This window comes from Sinocyclocheilus grahami, unplaced genomic scaffold (genome assembly GCF_001515645.1).
Source record: "Sinocyclocheilus grahami isolate Dianchi unplaced genomic scaffold, SAMN03320097.WGS_v1.1 scaffold287.1, whole genome shotgun sequence".
NCBI classification, from domain to species: domain Eukaryota; kingdom Metazoa; phylum Chordata; class Actinopteri; order Cypriniformes; family Cyprinidae; genus Sinocyclocheilus; species Sinocyclocheilus grahami.
Genome location: NW_015505466.1, coordinates 539,873 through 557,654, shown reverse-complemented (window position 1 = coordinate 557,654; position 17,782 = coordinate 539,873). Strand labels below are relative to the sequence as shown.

At 36.1% G+C, this 17,782-nt stretch overlaps 2 protein-coding genes across 2 annotated transcripts in view; both read right to left on the bottom strand.

The window, feature by feature from the left end:
* The window catches only part of LOC107600585 (protein prune homolog 2-like), a 12,115-nt gene extending 1,976 nt beyond the window's left edge, over positions 1-10,139 (bottom strand). The window contains exons 1-9 of the mRNA XM_016292519.1: positions 9,901-10,139; positions 9,400-9,600; positions 9,140-9,316; positions 5,095-5,197; positions 4,855-4,986; positions 4,679-4,765; positions 2,918-3,016; positions 2,386-2,424; positions 2,223-2,267 (exon numbers count right to left, since the gene is read on the bottom strand). Coding sequence (XP_016148005.1) covers positions 2,223-2,267; positions 2,386-2,424; positions 2,918-3,016; positions 4,679-4,765; positions 4,855-4,986; positions 5,095-5,197; positions 9,140-9,316; positions 9,400-9,600; positions 9,901-10,048 — 1,031 coding nt within the window. The 5' untranslated portion in view covers positions 10,049-10,139. The remainder of the gene's footprint in view (positions 1-2,222; positions 2,268-2,385; positions 2,425-2,917; positions 3,017-4,678; positions 4,766-4,854; positions 4,987-5,094; positions 5,198-9,139; positions 9,317-9,399; positions 9,601-9,900) is intronic.
* A 2,670-nt stretch (positions 10,140-12,809) lies between these two features.
* Positions 12,810-17,782, bottom strand: part of LOC107600597 (guanine nucleotide-binding protein subunit alpha-14-like) — a 7,298-nt gene continuing 2,325 nt past the window's right edge. Inside the window, exons 3-7 of the mRNA XM_016292531.1 lie at positions 17,176-17,330; positions 14,050-14,178; positions 13,833-13,962; positions 13,563-13,716; positions 12,810-13,031 (exon numbers count right to left, since the gene is read on the bottom strand). Of these exons, the coding sequence (XP_016148017.1) occupies positions 12,841-13,031; positions 13,563-13,716; positions 13,833-13,962; positions 14,050-14,178; positions 17,176-17,330 (759 nt within the window). The 3' untranslated portion in view covers positions 12,810-12,840. The remainder of the gene's footprint in view (positions 13,032-13,562; positions 13,717-13,832; positions 13,963-14,049; positions 14,179-17,175; positions 17,331-17,782) is intronic.

Here is a 17,782-nt window from a genome sequence, read left to right as displayed (position 1 = left end):
CCCATGTGGATTTACACAAACTGAGAAAGTCAAAAAGTGTTACTTTGTGCCCCACTCTCCCCTACCTCTGTAAATAATTACAATATAAATTCACGTCTTGCGCATTTTAATGCCATTTGACTACGACAACGCGTGAATGCTGCCTGAACAAGAAACTTCCTTACTGAAGTGAAAGTGTTGACTGGTGTCACTATCTCGCGAACGCGCCGGCGGATCTCCACCAAATTCGGGGTATTCCTGCAGCTCGAGGAGCCCTTTAGAACGCCACCCTCCGCGCGTCGGTAGCCCCCCGGGATCGCTAGATCGGGCGAATTTAACCACCCGTAACTCCGGAACCCCGGGGGCTATCGACGCGGGGGTGGTCTCATTCGAAAGAGGGCCTCGAGACGTACACTCGATTCGCGTATGAGAGGGTTCCTTGAACTGAAGAGATCCCCCGAATTTGGTGCGGCTTAGCCACGCCGTTACAGAGATATGGCCGTTCAAAGTTTCAATGGTTTTCCATAGACTTAAAGCTTTAAAGCGTTTCATCCAGGTCGCCAGTAGCAAACAATGGAGCGTGCTCTGCTGGACAAACTAAGTAATTACACCATTTCAAGCATTTTATCTGCATTATATGTTCTGTAAAAAAAAAATTCATATCGGCAGCATGTTCGCCGATACCGATAATATCGGCAAAACGATATATCGGTCGGGCTCTACTCAAAACACCTGCAAAGGTTTCCTGAGCCTTCAAAATGGTCTCCCAGTTTGGTTCACTAGGCTACACAATCATGGGGAAGACTGCTGATCTGACAGTTGTCCAGAAGACAATCATTGACACCCTTCACAAGGAGGGTAAGCCACAAACATTCATTGCCAAAGAAGCTGGCTGTTCACAGAGTGCTGTATCCAAGCATGTTAACAGAAAGTTGAGAGGAAGGAAAAAGTGTGGAAGAAAAAGATGCACAACCAACCGAGAGAACCACAGCCTTATGAGGATTGTCAAGCAAAATCGATTCAAGAATTTGAGTGAACTTCACAAGGAATGGACTGAGGCTGGAGTCAAGGCATCAAGAGCCACCACACACAGACATGTCAAGGAATTTGGCTACAGTTGTCGTATTCCTATTGTTAAGCCACTCCTGAACCACAGACAACATCAGAGGCGTCTTACCTGGGCTAAGGAGAAGAAGAACTGGACTGTTGCCCAGTAGTCCAAAGTCCTCTTTTCAGATGAGAGCAAGTTTTGTATTTCATTTGGAAACCAAGGTCCTAGAGTCTGGAGGAAGGGTGGAGAAGCTCATAGCCCAAGTTGCTTGAAGTCCAGTGTTAAGTTTCCACAGTCTGTGATGATTTGGGGTGCAATGTCATCTGCTGGTGTTGGTCCATTGTGTTTTTTGAAAACCAACGTCACTGCACCCGTTTACCAGAACTTTTGGAGCACTTCATGCTTCCTCCTGCTGACCAGCTTTTTGAAGATTTTCCAGCAGGATTTGGCACCTGCCCACACTGCCAAAAGCACCAAAAGTTGGTTAAATGACCATGGTGTTGGTGTGCTTGACTGGCCAGCAAACTCACCAGACCTGAACCCCATAGAGAATCTATGGGGTATTGTCAAGAGGAAAATGAGAAACAAGAGACCAAAAAATGCAGATGAGCTGAAGGCCACTGTCAAAGAAACCTGGGCTTCCATACCACATCAGCAGTGCCACAAACTGATCACCTCCATGCCACGTCGAATTGAGGCAGTAATTAAAGCAAAAGAAGCCCTTTGTTGAGATAGTGAATTGGTGGGTTTTTGTTAAATGTGACCCAAAATCATCACAATTAAAAGAACCAAAGACTTAAACTACTTCAGTCTGTGTGCATTGAATTTATTTAATACACAAGTTTCACAATTTGAGTTGAATTACTGAAATAAATGACCTTTTCCATGACATTCTAATTTATTAAGATGCACCTGTATACCTTGAGTATTAAAGAGGCTCAAGTTCATCACTGAGAGCATCTCACATTATTGCATTATTGTCAACAATTATTTTTCATTGTCAACATTACTTCTTGGTGATGTCAGCAGAGCATTAGAGTTTAAGGAATGTTTTGAATGGAAAAAATAACATGCACTGATGAATCATGTAGCATGAGGAACATGTAAAAAGGGTATGTTGTGATTTCATGTTGACTTTAAACATAATGCTTGACTTGAAATGGCTATTTACTACATGATTAAGAAATCTTACATTGATTCTTGTGGTTTCTCACTTCCTTGGAGAAAGCTGTTGATTCTTTATAAAGAAATTAAGACGACAAACATGTTCATATAGCCAGAGCACTGTATTGTAGTATGACATAAAAAAAAAAAAAAAAGAGTCAAAGGTCTCAAATATCTTCTATAATACTCACTTAGAGCTCTCTGCTGCTTCCCGTAACTCCTGATCCAGTCTAGAGAGGCAAAGATAAACTTATTATTCATTATATTTTAGCTCAAAAACATTTTTTACATTTCATTAAAAAAAATTAGAATATCAAAAACTAAGACTAGAAAAAATAGAAAAAAATAACACTTTACTCTGATTTTATATTCAAAAATTATACAATTCAATAATTATGTTTACTTATACATCACTTAAATATTTTAGATTATAGGGGTTTGGTAGACAAAAAAGATTGAGGACTCCTGGTAAAGCCATCTAACGTTGCTGTTCACCCCAGTGTTTTAAATGTCTGTTCCCATAGAAACATGTCTTCACAGGTTTTAAATGATTGAGTCACAACTCCTGTACAGATTCTCATAAGCACCTCTTCGTCTCGCTCTCACAGTATGTGTGCAGCTGATCAGTGCCTTGATGCTTCCTTTGCTTACTCTTGTACTGCACAGAGCAGTGCCTAAAATAGTTTGCCATACATTTATAAGTCAGTTAAACATGTGGCTCACCTGATGATGCACTCAGGTATGTGGACGTACTCCATTGGGATGAGCTCCTTCAGTTCTGCTAAGCTGTTCACATACTTGATCTTACTGCTGAACTTTGAGCTGGAAAACATTTATAAATCAATTTTATTTAGTTTACTGTTGTTGTTGTTGTTATTATTATTATTATTATTATAGAATGAACTTACCATTTACAATACCATTATTTTTATTTATTTATTTAATTTTTTGCTTACCAAGGCTGCATTTATTTGATCAGATATACAGTAGAAAAAAATAATACTGTGAAACAGTATTACAAATAAAAATAACTATTTTCCATTTTTAATACATTAAAAAGGCAAAGCAGCCATTTATTTATTTAAACTGTGATTTACTGTAATAATATTAAAGTGCCCCTATTATGGATTTTTGAAAATTACCTTTCATGCAGTGTGTAACACAGCTCTAAATGAATGAAAAAATCCTGGCAAGTTTTAAATCTGAAAGTGCACCGTGTATAAAGTTATTGTCTCTCAAAAGAAAGAGTCGACTCTGAATCATTGAAACGAGTCGTTTGTAAAACGAATCGCAAGCCGTTTCATGTTGACATCAACATGAAACATTAGCATATTGCCCGCCCACTTGTTGGTCTTTTCGGGTTGGTCTGAATCAAAATGCAAATTCATTTTTTGCCACTAGGTGCAGCTTTTGGAGCGATAAAAATAGCAGTAACGCTGTACACACTGTGCTCACAAATGCTGCTTTATCAGGCATTACAGGCATGATGAAATGAAAATGAGACCAATCGGACCAATCACAGCAGATCAAGTAAAGGAGGGGTTTGGAAAAATGAATCGTTAAACGAGTAAGAGAAGTAAATAAGTATCGCTTTTTATTTCTCCTCTTTCCTACTACTTGTTTCACGTCTGTTTAAGTTTTTATAACCATTTCTTACTATGTGCAAGTAAGTTGTTGTTTTTTAGCATGTAAGTTTGGTAAGTTATTTTTGAGGATTACTGAAACTACTGTCGTTTGATTTGTATTATTTGTATTTGTTATTTATTTTAATTTTAGTTACATTATGTCTGAATTTATTATGTCTGTAAAGGTCTTTTATTAAGTTTTTAGTTTTATTTAATTTGAGTTATTTTAATACTTCAACAAACTAAATGGAAATGAAATAATATATATATTGAATTTATAAATGTATATGTACATATACAGTATATATGTGTGTGGTTGTAAATACACATATGTAGTTGTTTTTTTGGTGTTTGGCTTAGTGTTATGTTAGAATCATTATTATACTCTTATACCTTTTGTTCTTTAATATTTTGAATAGTTTTTCGCTTTATTTTTTGTTTTTCATTTAAATGTTAAGTTTTGAAATTTTGTTGTATGCATTTGTCATTTTTATTTAATTTCTTTATATTTAAAATGTGTATAGGTAGTATTTATAAAGTTTTAGCTTTTAGTTTTGGATCTGGCTTTAGTTGTTTTAATACTACAATTGATTGCTTCTGTTGTCCTCATTTGGAAGTCGCTTTGGATAAAAGCGTCTGCTAAATGACTAAATAAAATAAATAAAAATAAACGAATCGTTTGGGAGTCATTGAGCAAATAGGTAAAAATAAATGCATATTATAAGCCAATGAAAGTGTTTTTTGACCTGGCATGCATGTCAACCTGTTTTTGGGGACTCCCAAAACCAAAATATGAACCTCTCATTTCCCATAATAGGAGCACTTTAAGTAAATCAATCAATCAATCCTTTCACTATACCTGATAAACGGTTTCGTGATGGCTAGAACTGTCCTAATGAACCATGATGGGTGAACAATGATGAAAGATTTTAAGTTCTTTCTGAGCCTGAAAAAGTGTAAACAACAACATTAGTCTTCTTTTTTTAAATATACTGTATATATTGTGTATTTCATGTTCAGCAGGTATATATTCACCTCCTATCAATCATCTGGTAGCATCTCTTGAGCCAGTTGAGGCCAGGCATCCTCCGGTGTGGAGTGGCTCCATTCAAGTACACAATCATGTAATCCTCTGCTACCATGAGCTCTAGTGTACTGATAACATACCTGAGGAGGAATTCACATTTATTTAGTGATTTGTTCTCAGTATAGCTAATATGATTCTATTTTAGGTCAGGATGAACAAGCCTCATATAATAGTTTGACTGAACTCACAAGAAGAGGTTCTCCATGATCTCGTGATAGTCCTCTCTGTCACTGTCAGGGAGGAAGCATGCAGCAAATACAATGATGGCATTTGCGTCATTGCCATAGTACCCTGTGGGTAAAGAAAAAAAAAAACAGATTTAAAGGATCACGTAAATTATAATGGAATAAAATGCCACTTAGGTGTACTTAATGCGAGTACACTTTCATGACTGTTTATTAACACACTTATGGCGCTTTTCCACTGCATGGCACGGCACGGTACGGTTCACTTTTGGGGGGTTTTCCACTGGGTACAGTACCTGGTACTTTTTTTAGTACCACCTCGGTTGGGGTTTCAAGCGAACCGTACCGTTACCAAAACGTGATGTGTAAACTCTGCTGATCACGGATTGGCCGGAGAGAATCGTCACTACCTGAACTTGCGACACAAACACAAAAGAACTGCTAGATTTAAATCAGCACAGCCAGCGAAGGATCGAACGCAACTGTTTTGAACCAGCACACCTTTTTTTAACAACCAAAAAGTGGCTGTTCCCCCTGTTGAGGAAGTACAGACGTTCCTCTCGTTGATAGCAGAGGAGCGGATCCAGCGAGAGCTTGGTGGGGCGACGCGGAATGAAAAAGTTTTTTAGGAGTCGCGGCAGTAGAGGCGGCGCAACTATAACGACATGTGAATAATCCCGCCCACTCTAAGCGGTTCTGAACTGCAGTGGAAACACAAATCGAGCCGTACCGAGCCGAGTCGTACCACGCAGTGGAAAAGCGCCATTATTTTGATGTGTTGACTAACATGTTAAAGCACAAGTATTATAACTGTGCTATGTTTAAAAAAGTTAACTTTAAATGTACTAAATTACCATTATAAATGTGTAATGTGTTTTAATAGATATTAAAGTATATTTTAATATATGATAAACAGTACAATTTAACCATATTTCAAAGACAACAAATTACAAAACTATGAAATATTCACTTTTATTTATTTAGAAAATGCTTTTATCCAAAGCAACTTACAAATGAGGAATACATCAAGCGACTTACTGTAGCATAAGGGAACAATAAGTCTTAGCAATACAAAATTTCATAAGTCCAAAATAAGTAGGTCAAAAAGCACTCTTAAGTTCAACTAATTGCATTTAATATACAGTGGCATGCAAAAGTTTGGGAACCCCTTGCATAATCTGTGAAAATGTGAATAATTTTAACAAAATAAGCGAGATCATACAAAATGCATGTTATTTTTTATTTAGTACTGTCCTGAGTAAGATATTTTACATAAAAGATGTTTACACATAGTCCACAAGACAAAAAAATAGCTGAAATTATTAAAATAACTTCAAAAGTTTGAGAACCCTTGGTTCTTAATACTGTGTGTGGTTACCTGGATGGTCTACGACTGTTTTCTTGTTTTGTGATGGTTGTTCATGAGTCCCTTGTTTGTTCTGAACAGTTAAACTGAGCCCTGTTTCTTCAGAAAAATCCTCCATGTCCTGCAGATTCTTAAGTTTTCCAGCATCTTTTGCATATTTGAACCCTTTCCAGCAGTGACTGTATGATTTTTTGAGATCCATCTTTTCACACTGAGGACAATTGAGGGACTCAAACACAACTATTAAAAAAGGTTCAAACATTCACTGATGCTCCAGAAGGAAACACAATGCATTAAGAGCTGGGGGGGGGAAACTTTTGAACAGGATGAAGATGTCCAAATTTGTCTTATTTTGTTGAAATATAATTTTTTCCCATTTAGTACTGCCCATCGGAAGCAACAGAAGATACTTGCATGTTTCCCAGAAGACAAATTAAGTACAATTTACCTTGATCTTCAAATTCAAAAAGTTTTCACCCCCCGGCTCTTAATGCATTGTGTTTCCTAGTGTATGCGAGTCCCTCAATTGTCCTCAGTGTGAAAAGATGGATCTCAAAATCATACAGTCACTGCTGGAAAGGGTTCAAATATGCAAAAGATGCTGGAAAACTGAAGAATCTGCAGGACATGGAGGATTTTTCTGAAGAAACAGGGCTCAGTTTAACTGTTCAGAACAAACAAGGGACTCATGAACAACCATCACAAAACAAGAAAACAGTCGTAGATCATCCAGGTAACCACACACAGTATTAAGAACCAAGGGTTCCCAAATTATTGAAGGGGGTTATTTTAATAATTTCAGCTTTTTTTTTTTTTTTGGTCTAGTGGACTATTTGTAATCATCTTTTATGTAAAATATATTACTCAGGACAGTACTAAATAAAAAATAACATGCATTTTGTAAGATCTCGCTTATTTTGTTAAAATTATTCACATTTTCACAGATTCTGCAAGGGGTTCCCAAACTTTCGCATGCCACTGTAAATTGAAACTATAATACAGTTTAATTTAATTGTAAATAATCCAAGTGGCTTAAAACATTGTTCAATTCACACGTAAGTATATTATTTTAAATTGTATTTCGTTGTTATAAGTATGTAATAACTTAAGTATGTAGTATTTATGTAATAAGTACTCTTTTTCAAAGTATGCTGAAGTGTTAAAACCACACAACCACAATGATGCTTCCAATGAAAATATTTCGGGCACGTGTACAGGACCACAAATAAATGCAAATGCTGAAAGTATAAGCCCTTAACCATAACCTTTAAACATTACACGTTAATGTAATACTGATTTGATAGAATCGCTGGAAGCACTTTATTTTTCAGTCCTGTTCTGCGTGTACATACTATGTAGCGATTGCAATAACTGGGTAATAACTAGGATCCTGACTAGGTAATAACTAACCCTGAACCTACCCCTAAACCTAAACTGAACCCATATAGGTACTATGTACTAGCCGGTACTTTCTTGGCTAAGTACACTGCAAGTGCACATACTGTAAAATAAAGTGTAACCAAATCACCTACCAATCTTTTCTGTGCAAACAATCCACAAGTGGACGATTAAGGCATTACAGCTCAAATATCAAACATTTTATTTAAAGGTCCATGTAAGTCCCTCAACAACATAGGAGCTTCACAAATACTCCATTGTAGTTGCCCCATAAACTTCCATTGTAGGAACATACATGCATTTCTACGCATGTCTTTGCACAATAAGAAAAGAGTCTCTGTGTGAACTAGGGCTGGGTATCGATTCAGATGTCCCGATTCTATTTGATTCTCGATTTTTTTATTACATTCAGTGAATATAGTTTTAATACAAATGCTATTGATATTTCTAAAAAATTAACAGTAAACATCAGTTTACACATGGTGGATTAATAAAAAGAAATTAAGAACCACATGCCTGTATTTTAAACCTATATTTTTTGTATGGGTCCTTTTTTAAACAATAATAGGGCCCTAGAAAATGTTCTTAATTTTTCTGGTAATCAGATGAAGGCATAAAACATTAATTTAATTTATCCTAATCAAATGAAAATTAAACCCTTTTATTTTTTGGCAAACAAAGTGCTGCACAACAGAGGTTTACTGTTAAAATTAAAAAGAAAACAGATGTGATTATTCCTTTAAAAATGAGATGACATTCGTGTTCATATCATCATATAGTGAGACGGCAGAAGCTGAATACACCGCGAGCGTCATCCGCGCTTTAGTATGTGTACAAAACAGTGCGCCGCGCCATCCGCCATTCATTCATTGCGGAAATCATGGCGCCTTATGTGTGATGTCAAATGCTTCCGCAGATTTATAGTATTATTATAGCATTTCACCTGAGCATTGAGAATCACGCGTATGGCCATGATAAGTGCTGAATGAATGACAGGCTTTCTGTTGTAATATCGCGCAAGGTAAATAAGAGTGACATCTAGTGGAGAAGACTAATGATAAGATTCACGTTAATCAGATCTTGTTTTAAATGTGTGCTGAAATAAATCCCGGAAAAGATCGATTCGCGGCTTTTGAGAATCGATATCGAATCGACGTCATTTTAAAAAACGATTAATCGAAAAATCAATTTTTTTGCCCAGCCCTAGTGTGAACCAGTCTTTTTACTTTACATTTAACCCAAAAAATTATTTTACATTTTCTTTGAAATATTCTTTTAACATACCTCCATGGGATATGACTTTTTGGTAAGGTTCAATGCTCTTCATGTTGATGCGGTGTTCTTGCTCTCCAATGATGACGGTTCTCCAGAGTTTGGAATCCTGCCGCTCCTCCTGAGCACTGTATGTGGGAATGGGCTCAACTGTTTCTTTAACAGAATCACTCTGGGATGCTTGAGGCTCTGAAAAAAATGTATAAATCTCTTAATAAATAATAAATCTCTTTTTTATATTAAACAATTGTTTACAAGTTTTTATGTCCTACCTTCCCAGTCTATTTCATGGTCAGTATAATCTGCTTCGTCAGGGGTGTCCAGATCATCCACATTGATGTCCAGGTCATCTGGTGTGTCGAACAGGTCATCCTCACTTTGGTCTAACGATAGACTTATACGAGGAGCCGACAGCTTCTTCCTCTGAGAGGCCACGCCCCCTTGGCCCTGCAGGGGCAGGGAGGTGGGTGGAGCTAGTGGATTCAACAGACAATCAATAAACATTTAGAAAATGATGCATCTGTTTGTCATGCTATTTTAGAATGGTTTATTTGAATATTGTTCCAGGATTGACAGTTTCAGGAATGTGCCCAAACTTGACTAAATCATGTTAAGCCTAATAAGAATGTGTAGAAGAAGAGAATGTTACTTTATACCTCGGATTCATAACAGCTTCACTGTTCTGTCAGTTTGAAGTAGTCTTTGTAAAGGTATTCAATCGTCTTGTGATATTTTGAGGCATATTCTAGAGTGTCAGTGTTTTTCAGTCTCACCTGGTCTACCCTCTGCCCCCTCAAAACTCATCTTGTGTTCATGAGTCTGGTCCATCCCCTCATCGCCAGAAGGGGAACTATGAGAATCAAATTTATAGCCACCGTCGTCATCATCATCATCATCATCATCACTGCACTCAAATCTCATGTCAGGGAATATTAAAATTCTTCCTTCTTCATATTATTATTATTATACTGTAAATGGAGTACTTTCAGTACTTTCATATAGACTTCTAGTTAAATGTATTTTACAAACAAATAATTACAAAATAGCAATAATAAAAATTATAATAATATTTAATATATAACATAATAATACAATTATTATTATAAACATTATTTTACATTTTCACTTTCACATAGACTTCTAGTCAAATGTGCAATAACAACAACCAACAACAACATCATCATCATTATTATTATTGTTATGGAGTTCTTTCATTACTTTCACAATTCACATAGACTACAGTTATGTAGCGTCTGGACCACTCAAACACACAATATATATTTTGTTAGCTAGATTTAACAAATACTCTGAATGTGCTTTACAAACAAATAATTTAAAATAGCAATAATAATAATAATAAATTATGGATAAGAGATTAATGGATAAGAGAATAATGGATAAGAGAATAAGAATAAGAATATATTATGCTGTTGAACTTTACAGGTTTTACAGATTTAAAATTAGAGCTACAAAACAAGGACTCACAGACAAAAGGCTTTTTCAAATGAGCTTCAAGCAGAGTAGATGCACTTAAAAGGTTAGTTCACCCAAAAATGAAAATTAGCCCACAAATTACTCACCCTCAAGTCATCCTAGGTGTGTATGACTTTCTTCTTTCAGAGTTATATAAAAAATGGTCTTTGATCTTTCAAGCTTAATGCCACTCAGCGGGTGTTGCATGCATCTATCCAAAATAAGTTAAATAAAAAGCGCCCATCCATAAAAAAAGGGTCTCACACGGTAAGGTTAATGTAAATCAAGAAATATAAGGGAAAATGTATATTATGATGCTTTCCATTTCATGTTTTCCACTACTGTTAGCTTTTCCGCAGTTCTACAGTACCACAGTGTCATTAAACAATATATTTTAAATATCTAAATTAAAATGAGGTCATAACCATTCATACTCAAATTGCATAGCCTATAGTGTGGTCACTATGCTTTATACTGTAAACAGAGCTTTGTGCTGGAAGGTGATCATTTGCCTGATCACCCATAAAAATTCACTGCTTTGAATCTGCCCCGTCAATGTGTCCATAAAAGAGATTACACCTAAACCACAAGATAAAATATACTGAAAGCTCTGTTGTTTCCTGCTCTATTACGATTTGTCATGTTCTATGATTTAAGATCTCCACAGTGTTGAGAGAACCGAAAACAGTGTTGTGTGTTGAGCTACTCACCCGCTTTCTGTTGCAAGTTTCTGTTGCAAGGAAGCAATGGGAGGTGCTCTTTGACCTCTTACTCAGAAAGTGTTTGGTCCAATGTTCATTGCTACAGCAACTGTGCCACACCTGACATAACTAAGTGTAAATTTATAAATCACAACTGGAGTTACAGATTCACTCATTAGCCCTGTCGAACAATTTCAGTGCTCAAACACACACATACACACATTTAAATCTTCTTCTTTTTTTCAGTTAAAATCATATAATCATAATTGCATACAAAAATTTTAGGACTTAATATAGAAAACATTAACATTATGCACATGAACAGACTTCTGGTAGAAAAAGAAAGGAATCTTTCTGGTGTCTCCACTAGGCTTTTTATCTAGCGTACCCAGAATCTATTTCCTACATTATTTCTTTTGTCCACTTTTGTTACTAACAATGTATAAATAATACAAGAAGTTCTGCGTTAACACCAGCTGAGTTGCCATGTGATCACAGAAGATCAAAGCAATTGACAAAAAAAAATTAAAAAAATTTTTTTTTTAAAAACTCACTGATAAGATTTTCTTTAGTAAGGATGTAAAAGTAGCACAAAAAATATACATACAGTATATATATATTCCGAACTTTTATCTTATGATGTTTGTGATGTATTGATGCAACAAAATTGTATTTTTTTTCTGTCAATTTTCAGTCAAATTTCAGTTTTTAAAAATGCTTTTCAAAAAGTGGAATTGCATGTTTTGGCACGTATATGAAAAAATAAATCACTGCTTGACAGAATTAAATGTTAAAATGCATTTGATATGCAGTCTGTTTTATTTTGACTCACTAAACACACAACTGTATTGCATCTGCTGCAAAAATAAATAACGTTTTAATGACATGCTAAAGTGTCACACGTCAATTTAGCTTCTACCTAAAGAATCACACAAGAAGCTGTGACTTTCCATACAGTAGTCACACTAGAAATTGTAACTGTACATACAGTAAATATCTACAAACATGTCATTTTGAGAGTGTAAAGACTTGAAACTATCTGTACTGAAGTATCATTCTTGTATCCACGTCAGTGTTGGAGAGACTATTTGAATAGCAAAGACAGTGGCTACAATTGATTTGCATGGATTCAAAGTCTGTCTTTTATGCCAGCCTGTCTTAATTCATATTTCATTCAAATCTTGAAAAATGCCCTCATGAAGGAGAAAAAGCCCCTGAAAATCCATTCCAGAGGATAAATAATGTCCCTAATAACAAAGCTAAATGGACAGTTCACCCCAAAATGAAAATGCTGCTATCATTTACTCACCCTCATATTTTTCCAAACCGGTATGACTTTCTCTCTTCTGCAAAACGCAAAATTAGACATTTCTTTTTGGGTGGACAATCCTTTTAATATCCGCCAATGCAGGTAGGCTACATGCTAAGTTCACAGAATGCACTTTGCCATAATCCCAGTACTCACACACAGAGATCACATTAATATTTTCACTGAATCAGAGGTCAGTGTAGCCATATATGGAAAAGTACTTTTGTCATTTAACCCAAGTTAAAGTCGGATAGGTTGTTCCGCAGAATGGTGTCCTTCACTGCTTCAAAAACAAAGCGGATATTTTCAGTGTCGGTTGCACAGGTGGAATGTGCATAGATGCGTTTATGTGTGTCTGAGTTCTGCTCCTCATACATACTCAAGATGAACTTCATTGCAGCATCTGCGTCATTTTTAGGGCCTGTGGAATGAGCAGATAACATAGATTTAATAATTTCAGTGGAGTTCAGTAGTTAGCAAAAAACACTTTAGCAGTGTTGGGGAGAAACTACTAACTGCATTTTTTTTTTTTTTTTTTTGACGTATGAAACTTTTGGTTGGGTAGATTTTAATGGATGGACAAAAATTATGAAAGAATATTAAACGTTTTAATTTGTGATGAACCGAAGTCTTATGGGTTTGTAAAATATATACAGGTATTCATTATAATGACTTGTACAAATGACATGTATTAATATTTTTTAATCAATAAACAGCATAAAATACAATTAGTCAGAGGGTGTGGCTTTTTCATACAATAGCACTGTCTCACTGTACTAACTGTTTCAGTTTTTAACATTTTTATACCTGAAACAATTGATAAATCTGCCAGTTTTTAAGACAAATTATCTATGAAAACAAGCCTTATGCTGTGTTGCTTCTCATGTAAATGTATGTTGTTTCAATGAAAAACAAGACAAAAATGCTTAAGCTGCGGTTTTGGCACTCCAACCTTTGTATTGTGGAAAATAGTCTGCAAGATGTGACTTTGATATCTTCTCCTTCAGGATATCTGTTTTATTGAGGAAGAGGATGATAGAGGACTCCTGGAACCAGGGGTAGGAGACGATTGTCTTAAAAAGTGCCTTACTCTCCTCCATGCGGTTCTGGGGAGGTATAAAATCACATCAACAGAATGAACAACTTCATCATCTATGATGTAATGATGCTAAATCTCAATAACCCAGAAAAGCTACTAAGACAATACAAGGAAGTGACTAACCTCATTTGCACACTCATATAGGGCCTGGTCGTACTCGCTCAGAGCCACCAGAAAGATGATGGAAGTAACGTTTTCAAAACAATGGATCCACTTCCGTCTTTCTGACTTTTGGCCTCCAACATCAACCATTCTACAAAAAGAAGAGGTTTTGAATTATAAAATGGGTCACAGTCAGTCATCCATCTTCACACCACCATACAGCATAATTAAGAGTTACCTGAATATGACTGTCTGGAGGTCAAAGATGTACTCAATGATGCCTGTGGTTGGAATTCGGACTCTCAGAATATCCTGAACAGTCGGCAAGTAAAAGGATGCAGATATTCTGTCAATGTCATCGAGGTAACTAGTAAACAGAAAAAATAAATAAAACAGACTTTGAGAAACCACGAAAATTCCTTTTTAGTTATTTGTCCAAAACCCTAAGTGGCCACCAAAATTCACCAAACACAAAATAAAGTTTCAAATTTCAATTTCATATGATAAAGTTATACATATTTTTAATTAATATATCATGCAATATGTCATAAATATTTGTATTTTCTGTAGTAAAACACTTGATTGTGTGCTGAGGTAAAAAGAGTCTTCTGTTGCATACATTTCTCAGTTCATGAATTCCCTGAATCAAACCAATGAGCAGGGATTTGCACTAAGGTCTGATTTTTCTTCTAATTTACAGTTTACTTCTAAATTGAAAGTAGAGCTCTTAAAAAAAGTACTATTACACAGTGACAGTATAAGTTGGTAATAAAATTTCTATATACTGTATACACACATTGTCATTCAAAAGTTTGGGATCTGTAAGGTTTGTAATGTTTTTTTTGAAAGACGTTTCTAATGCTCGTCATGGCTGTATCAAAAAATAGACAAAAAAAGTAATTTTGTGAAATATTATTGCAATTTAAAAGAACAATTTTATTATACTTTAAAATATAATTTATTCCTGTAAAGCAAAGCTGAATTTTCAGCATCATTACTCCAGTCTTTAGTGTCACATGATCCTTCAATAATCATTCTAATATGTTGAAATATAATCAATGTTGGAAACAATTGTGCTGCTTAACATTTTTTGGGACCTGTGATACTTTTTTCAGGATTCTTTGATAAGTAAAAAGTTAAAAAGCACACCATTTATTCAAAATAGAAATTTTGTGTTACAATATACACTACTACAGCCACAGCCATATCACCCTGCAGCCCAAGACTGGTCGCCCACTGAAGCTAAGCAGGGTTGAGCCTGGTCAGTACCTGGATGGGAGACCTCCTGGGAAAACTATAGGTTGCTGATGGAAGAGGTGTTAGTGAGGCCAGCAGGGGGTGCTCACCCTGTGGTCTGTGTGGGTCCTAACACCCCAGTGTAGTGATGGGGACACTATACTGTCAAAAACCACCGTCTTTCAGATGAGACGTTAAACTGAGGTCCTGACTCTCTGTGGCCATTAAAAATCCCATGGCACTTCTCGTAAAGAATAGGGGTGTAACCCCGGTGTCCTGGCCAAATTGCCCCCCTGGCCCTTGTCAATCATGGCCTCCTAATAATCCCCAACCACTTGATTGGCTCTATGACTCTCTCCTCTCCACCTGTAGCTGGTGTGTGGTGATGTAACCACACACCAGTTTTTATTTATCAAAGAATCAAAGAAAAAAGTATCACATGTTCCAAAAAATGATTAGCACAGCAGTTTCAACACTGATAATAAATCAGCATATTAGAATGATTTATGAAGAATTATGTGACACTGAAGATTGGAGTAATGGCAGATGAAAATTCAGTGCTGCATCACAGAAATAAAAAGTAAAGTATATTAAATATATATTGTAGCGTCTGGACCAATCCAACACACTATATATTCTCTTTTTATATAACAAATACTCTGTAACCTCAGTTAACAAGCCATAAGAGGACCCATGAACCCTTCCCCCCGGAATGCGTAACACCCCAAGTAGAACAGGCCTCTTTGTTGCATGGCAACCAACGCTGATATCACTGAGTTTATTGGCCAAAAGTATGTAAAGCAGGGAAAATCCCTGCATGTCCCAAGGAAAGGCAGAGTAGAAATGGACTGTGTTCTAGTTAATTCATAGGAAAACCGTTATTTGAATTTAAAGTTTTATATATATATAAATATATATATATATATTAGGGCTGTCAAACGATTAATCGCGATTAATCTCACCGAAAATAAAAGTTTTTGTTTATATAATATATAATATATGAGTGTGTACTTTGTGTTTATTTATTATGTATACATAAATGCAAACACATGCATGTATATAAGTACATATTTACTTCCAAACATGCCATACTTGTCCCATATTTTTTTAATTGTACTAATTGTGTAATGAACTTTATCATTTCACATGTTTGCTGAGGCCCGTAGAGTCTGCGGTGTAGTTCTTGGGTGGCCGCCAATTCTCTAAGCATTACACGGTCTGATCTTGGGGTGAATTTGCTGAGAAGTACACTCCTGGGAGGATTGGTGTCTGTTTTGAATGTCTTCCACTTGTGAACAATCTTCCTCACTGTAGAATGATGGACTTCAGATTGTCGGGAAATGGCCATGTCACTCTTCCCAGATTGATGGCAGCAACAATTGCTTCTTTAAGATTATTGCTGATGTCTTAACTCCTTGGAATTGAGTTAACACACACCTGAAGGCTCCAGACCAGCAAACCGCCAAAACTTCTACTTTTACAGAGGTGCACACACTTGCTGATGATCAGATAATCAAAGGCATTTGATTAGCAGTGCCTGGCTGCTACTTAGTAAGTAAATTTTATTTATAGAGCACATTTAAATTCAGCTTACACTGACCAAAGTGCTGTACAAAACAATCATAAAATACAGTAAAGTATAAAATAAAATACAAATTTAAATCCAAGATAACAATACTAATCCATAAATTAAAAATCAGGAAAGGCCATAGAATAAAGATGCGTTTTAAGTCTAGACTTAAAAACCGAAATATATATATATTATTTATTTATTCATTTAAGTGACAACATGACGTGTAGGCCAAGTATGGTAACCTATACCATTGATCGCGGAACGAACCAAAAGAAGGGGGGGCCGGAGGGAGGGGTTGGTTGGTTGCAGAACTAAATAATACATACATAGCATGTAACATAGGCTATAAACAGTACAGTACAGTACAGTAATATTCACATGCCATAGTATGCAATGATTACCATACTCAGATACAACCATATTAACTTATTCCAAAAAAATACAAAGAACACACACACATTGCATTATCATGCTGCCCTATTGAAAATGTGGTATACAGTATAATACAATAGTACTTTTTGTCAGTGTGAAAAATTAAATCTTCAGTGCACTTACTATTTGGTCGAGTCCGACAACTGGAACTCTCTCCTGCGTTCAAAGCATTTCTGCAGACCTTGGTCTTTCCACACACTCTTGATGGCTTCAGCATTTTTAGGCTCCAGTGACAGTACTGTTTCGGGGATCACACTGTTAAGCATTGCAGCATGTGTCTACAACACACACAGATAAGATTTTAGTTATGAGGAGAGAGCTAAGATATTTAAAGGGGTCATATGATGAGATTTCAATTTTTCCTTTCTCTTTGGAGTGTTACAAGCTCTTGGTGCATAAAGAAGATCTGTAAAGTTGCAAAGAATAAAGTCTCAAATCCAAAGAGATATTCTTTATGAAAGTTAAGAGTCAACCACACCTACCTAAAACGGCTCGTTCTAACACGCCCCCACATGTCTACGTCACGATGTGGGAGATTTGCATAACGCCGCCTAAATGTTCACGCAAAGAAAGAAGGCGTAACTTTGATTCTCGCTGTAGTATTGCTGCCGCCATGTCGAGACGCTGTGTGTTTCGTTGTGAAAGCTAAACTACTTTGTTTGGTCTTCCAAAAGAGGACGATATCCGCTTCGTCATGCCTAGAGCTGATCCGTGTGCTGGTCGCTGAGGA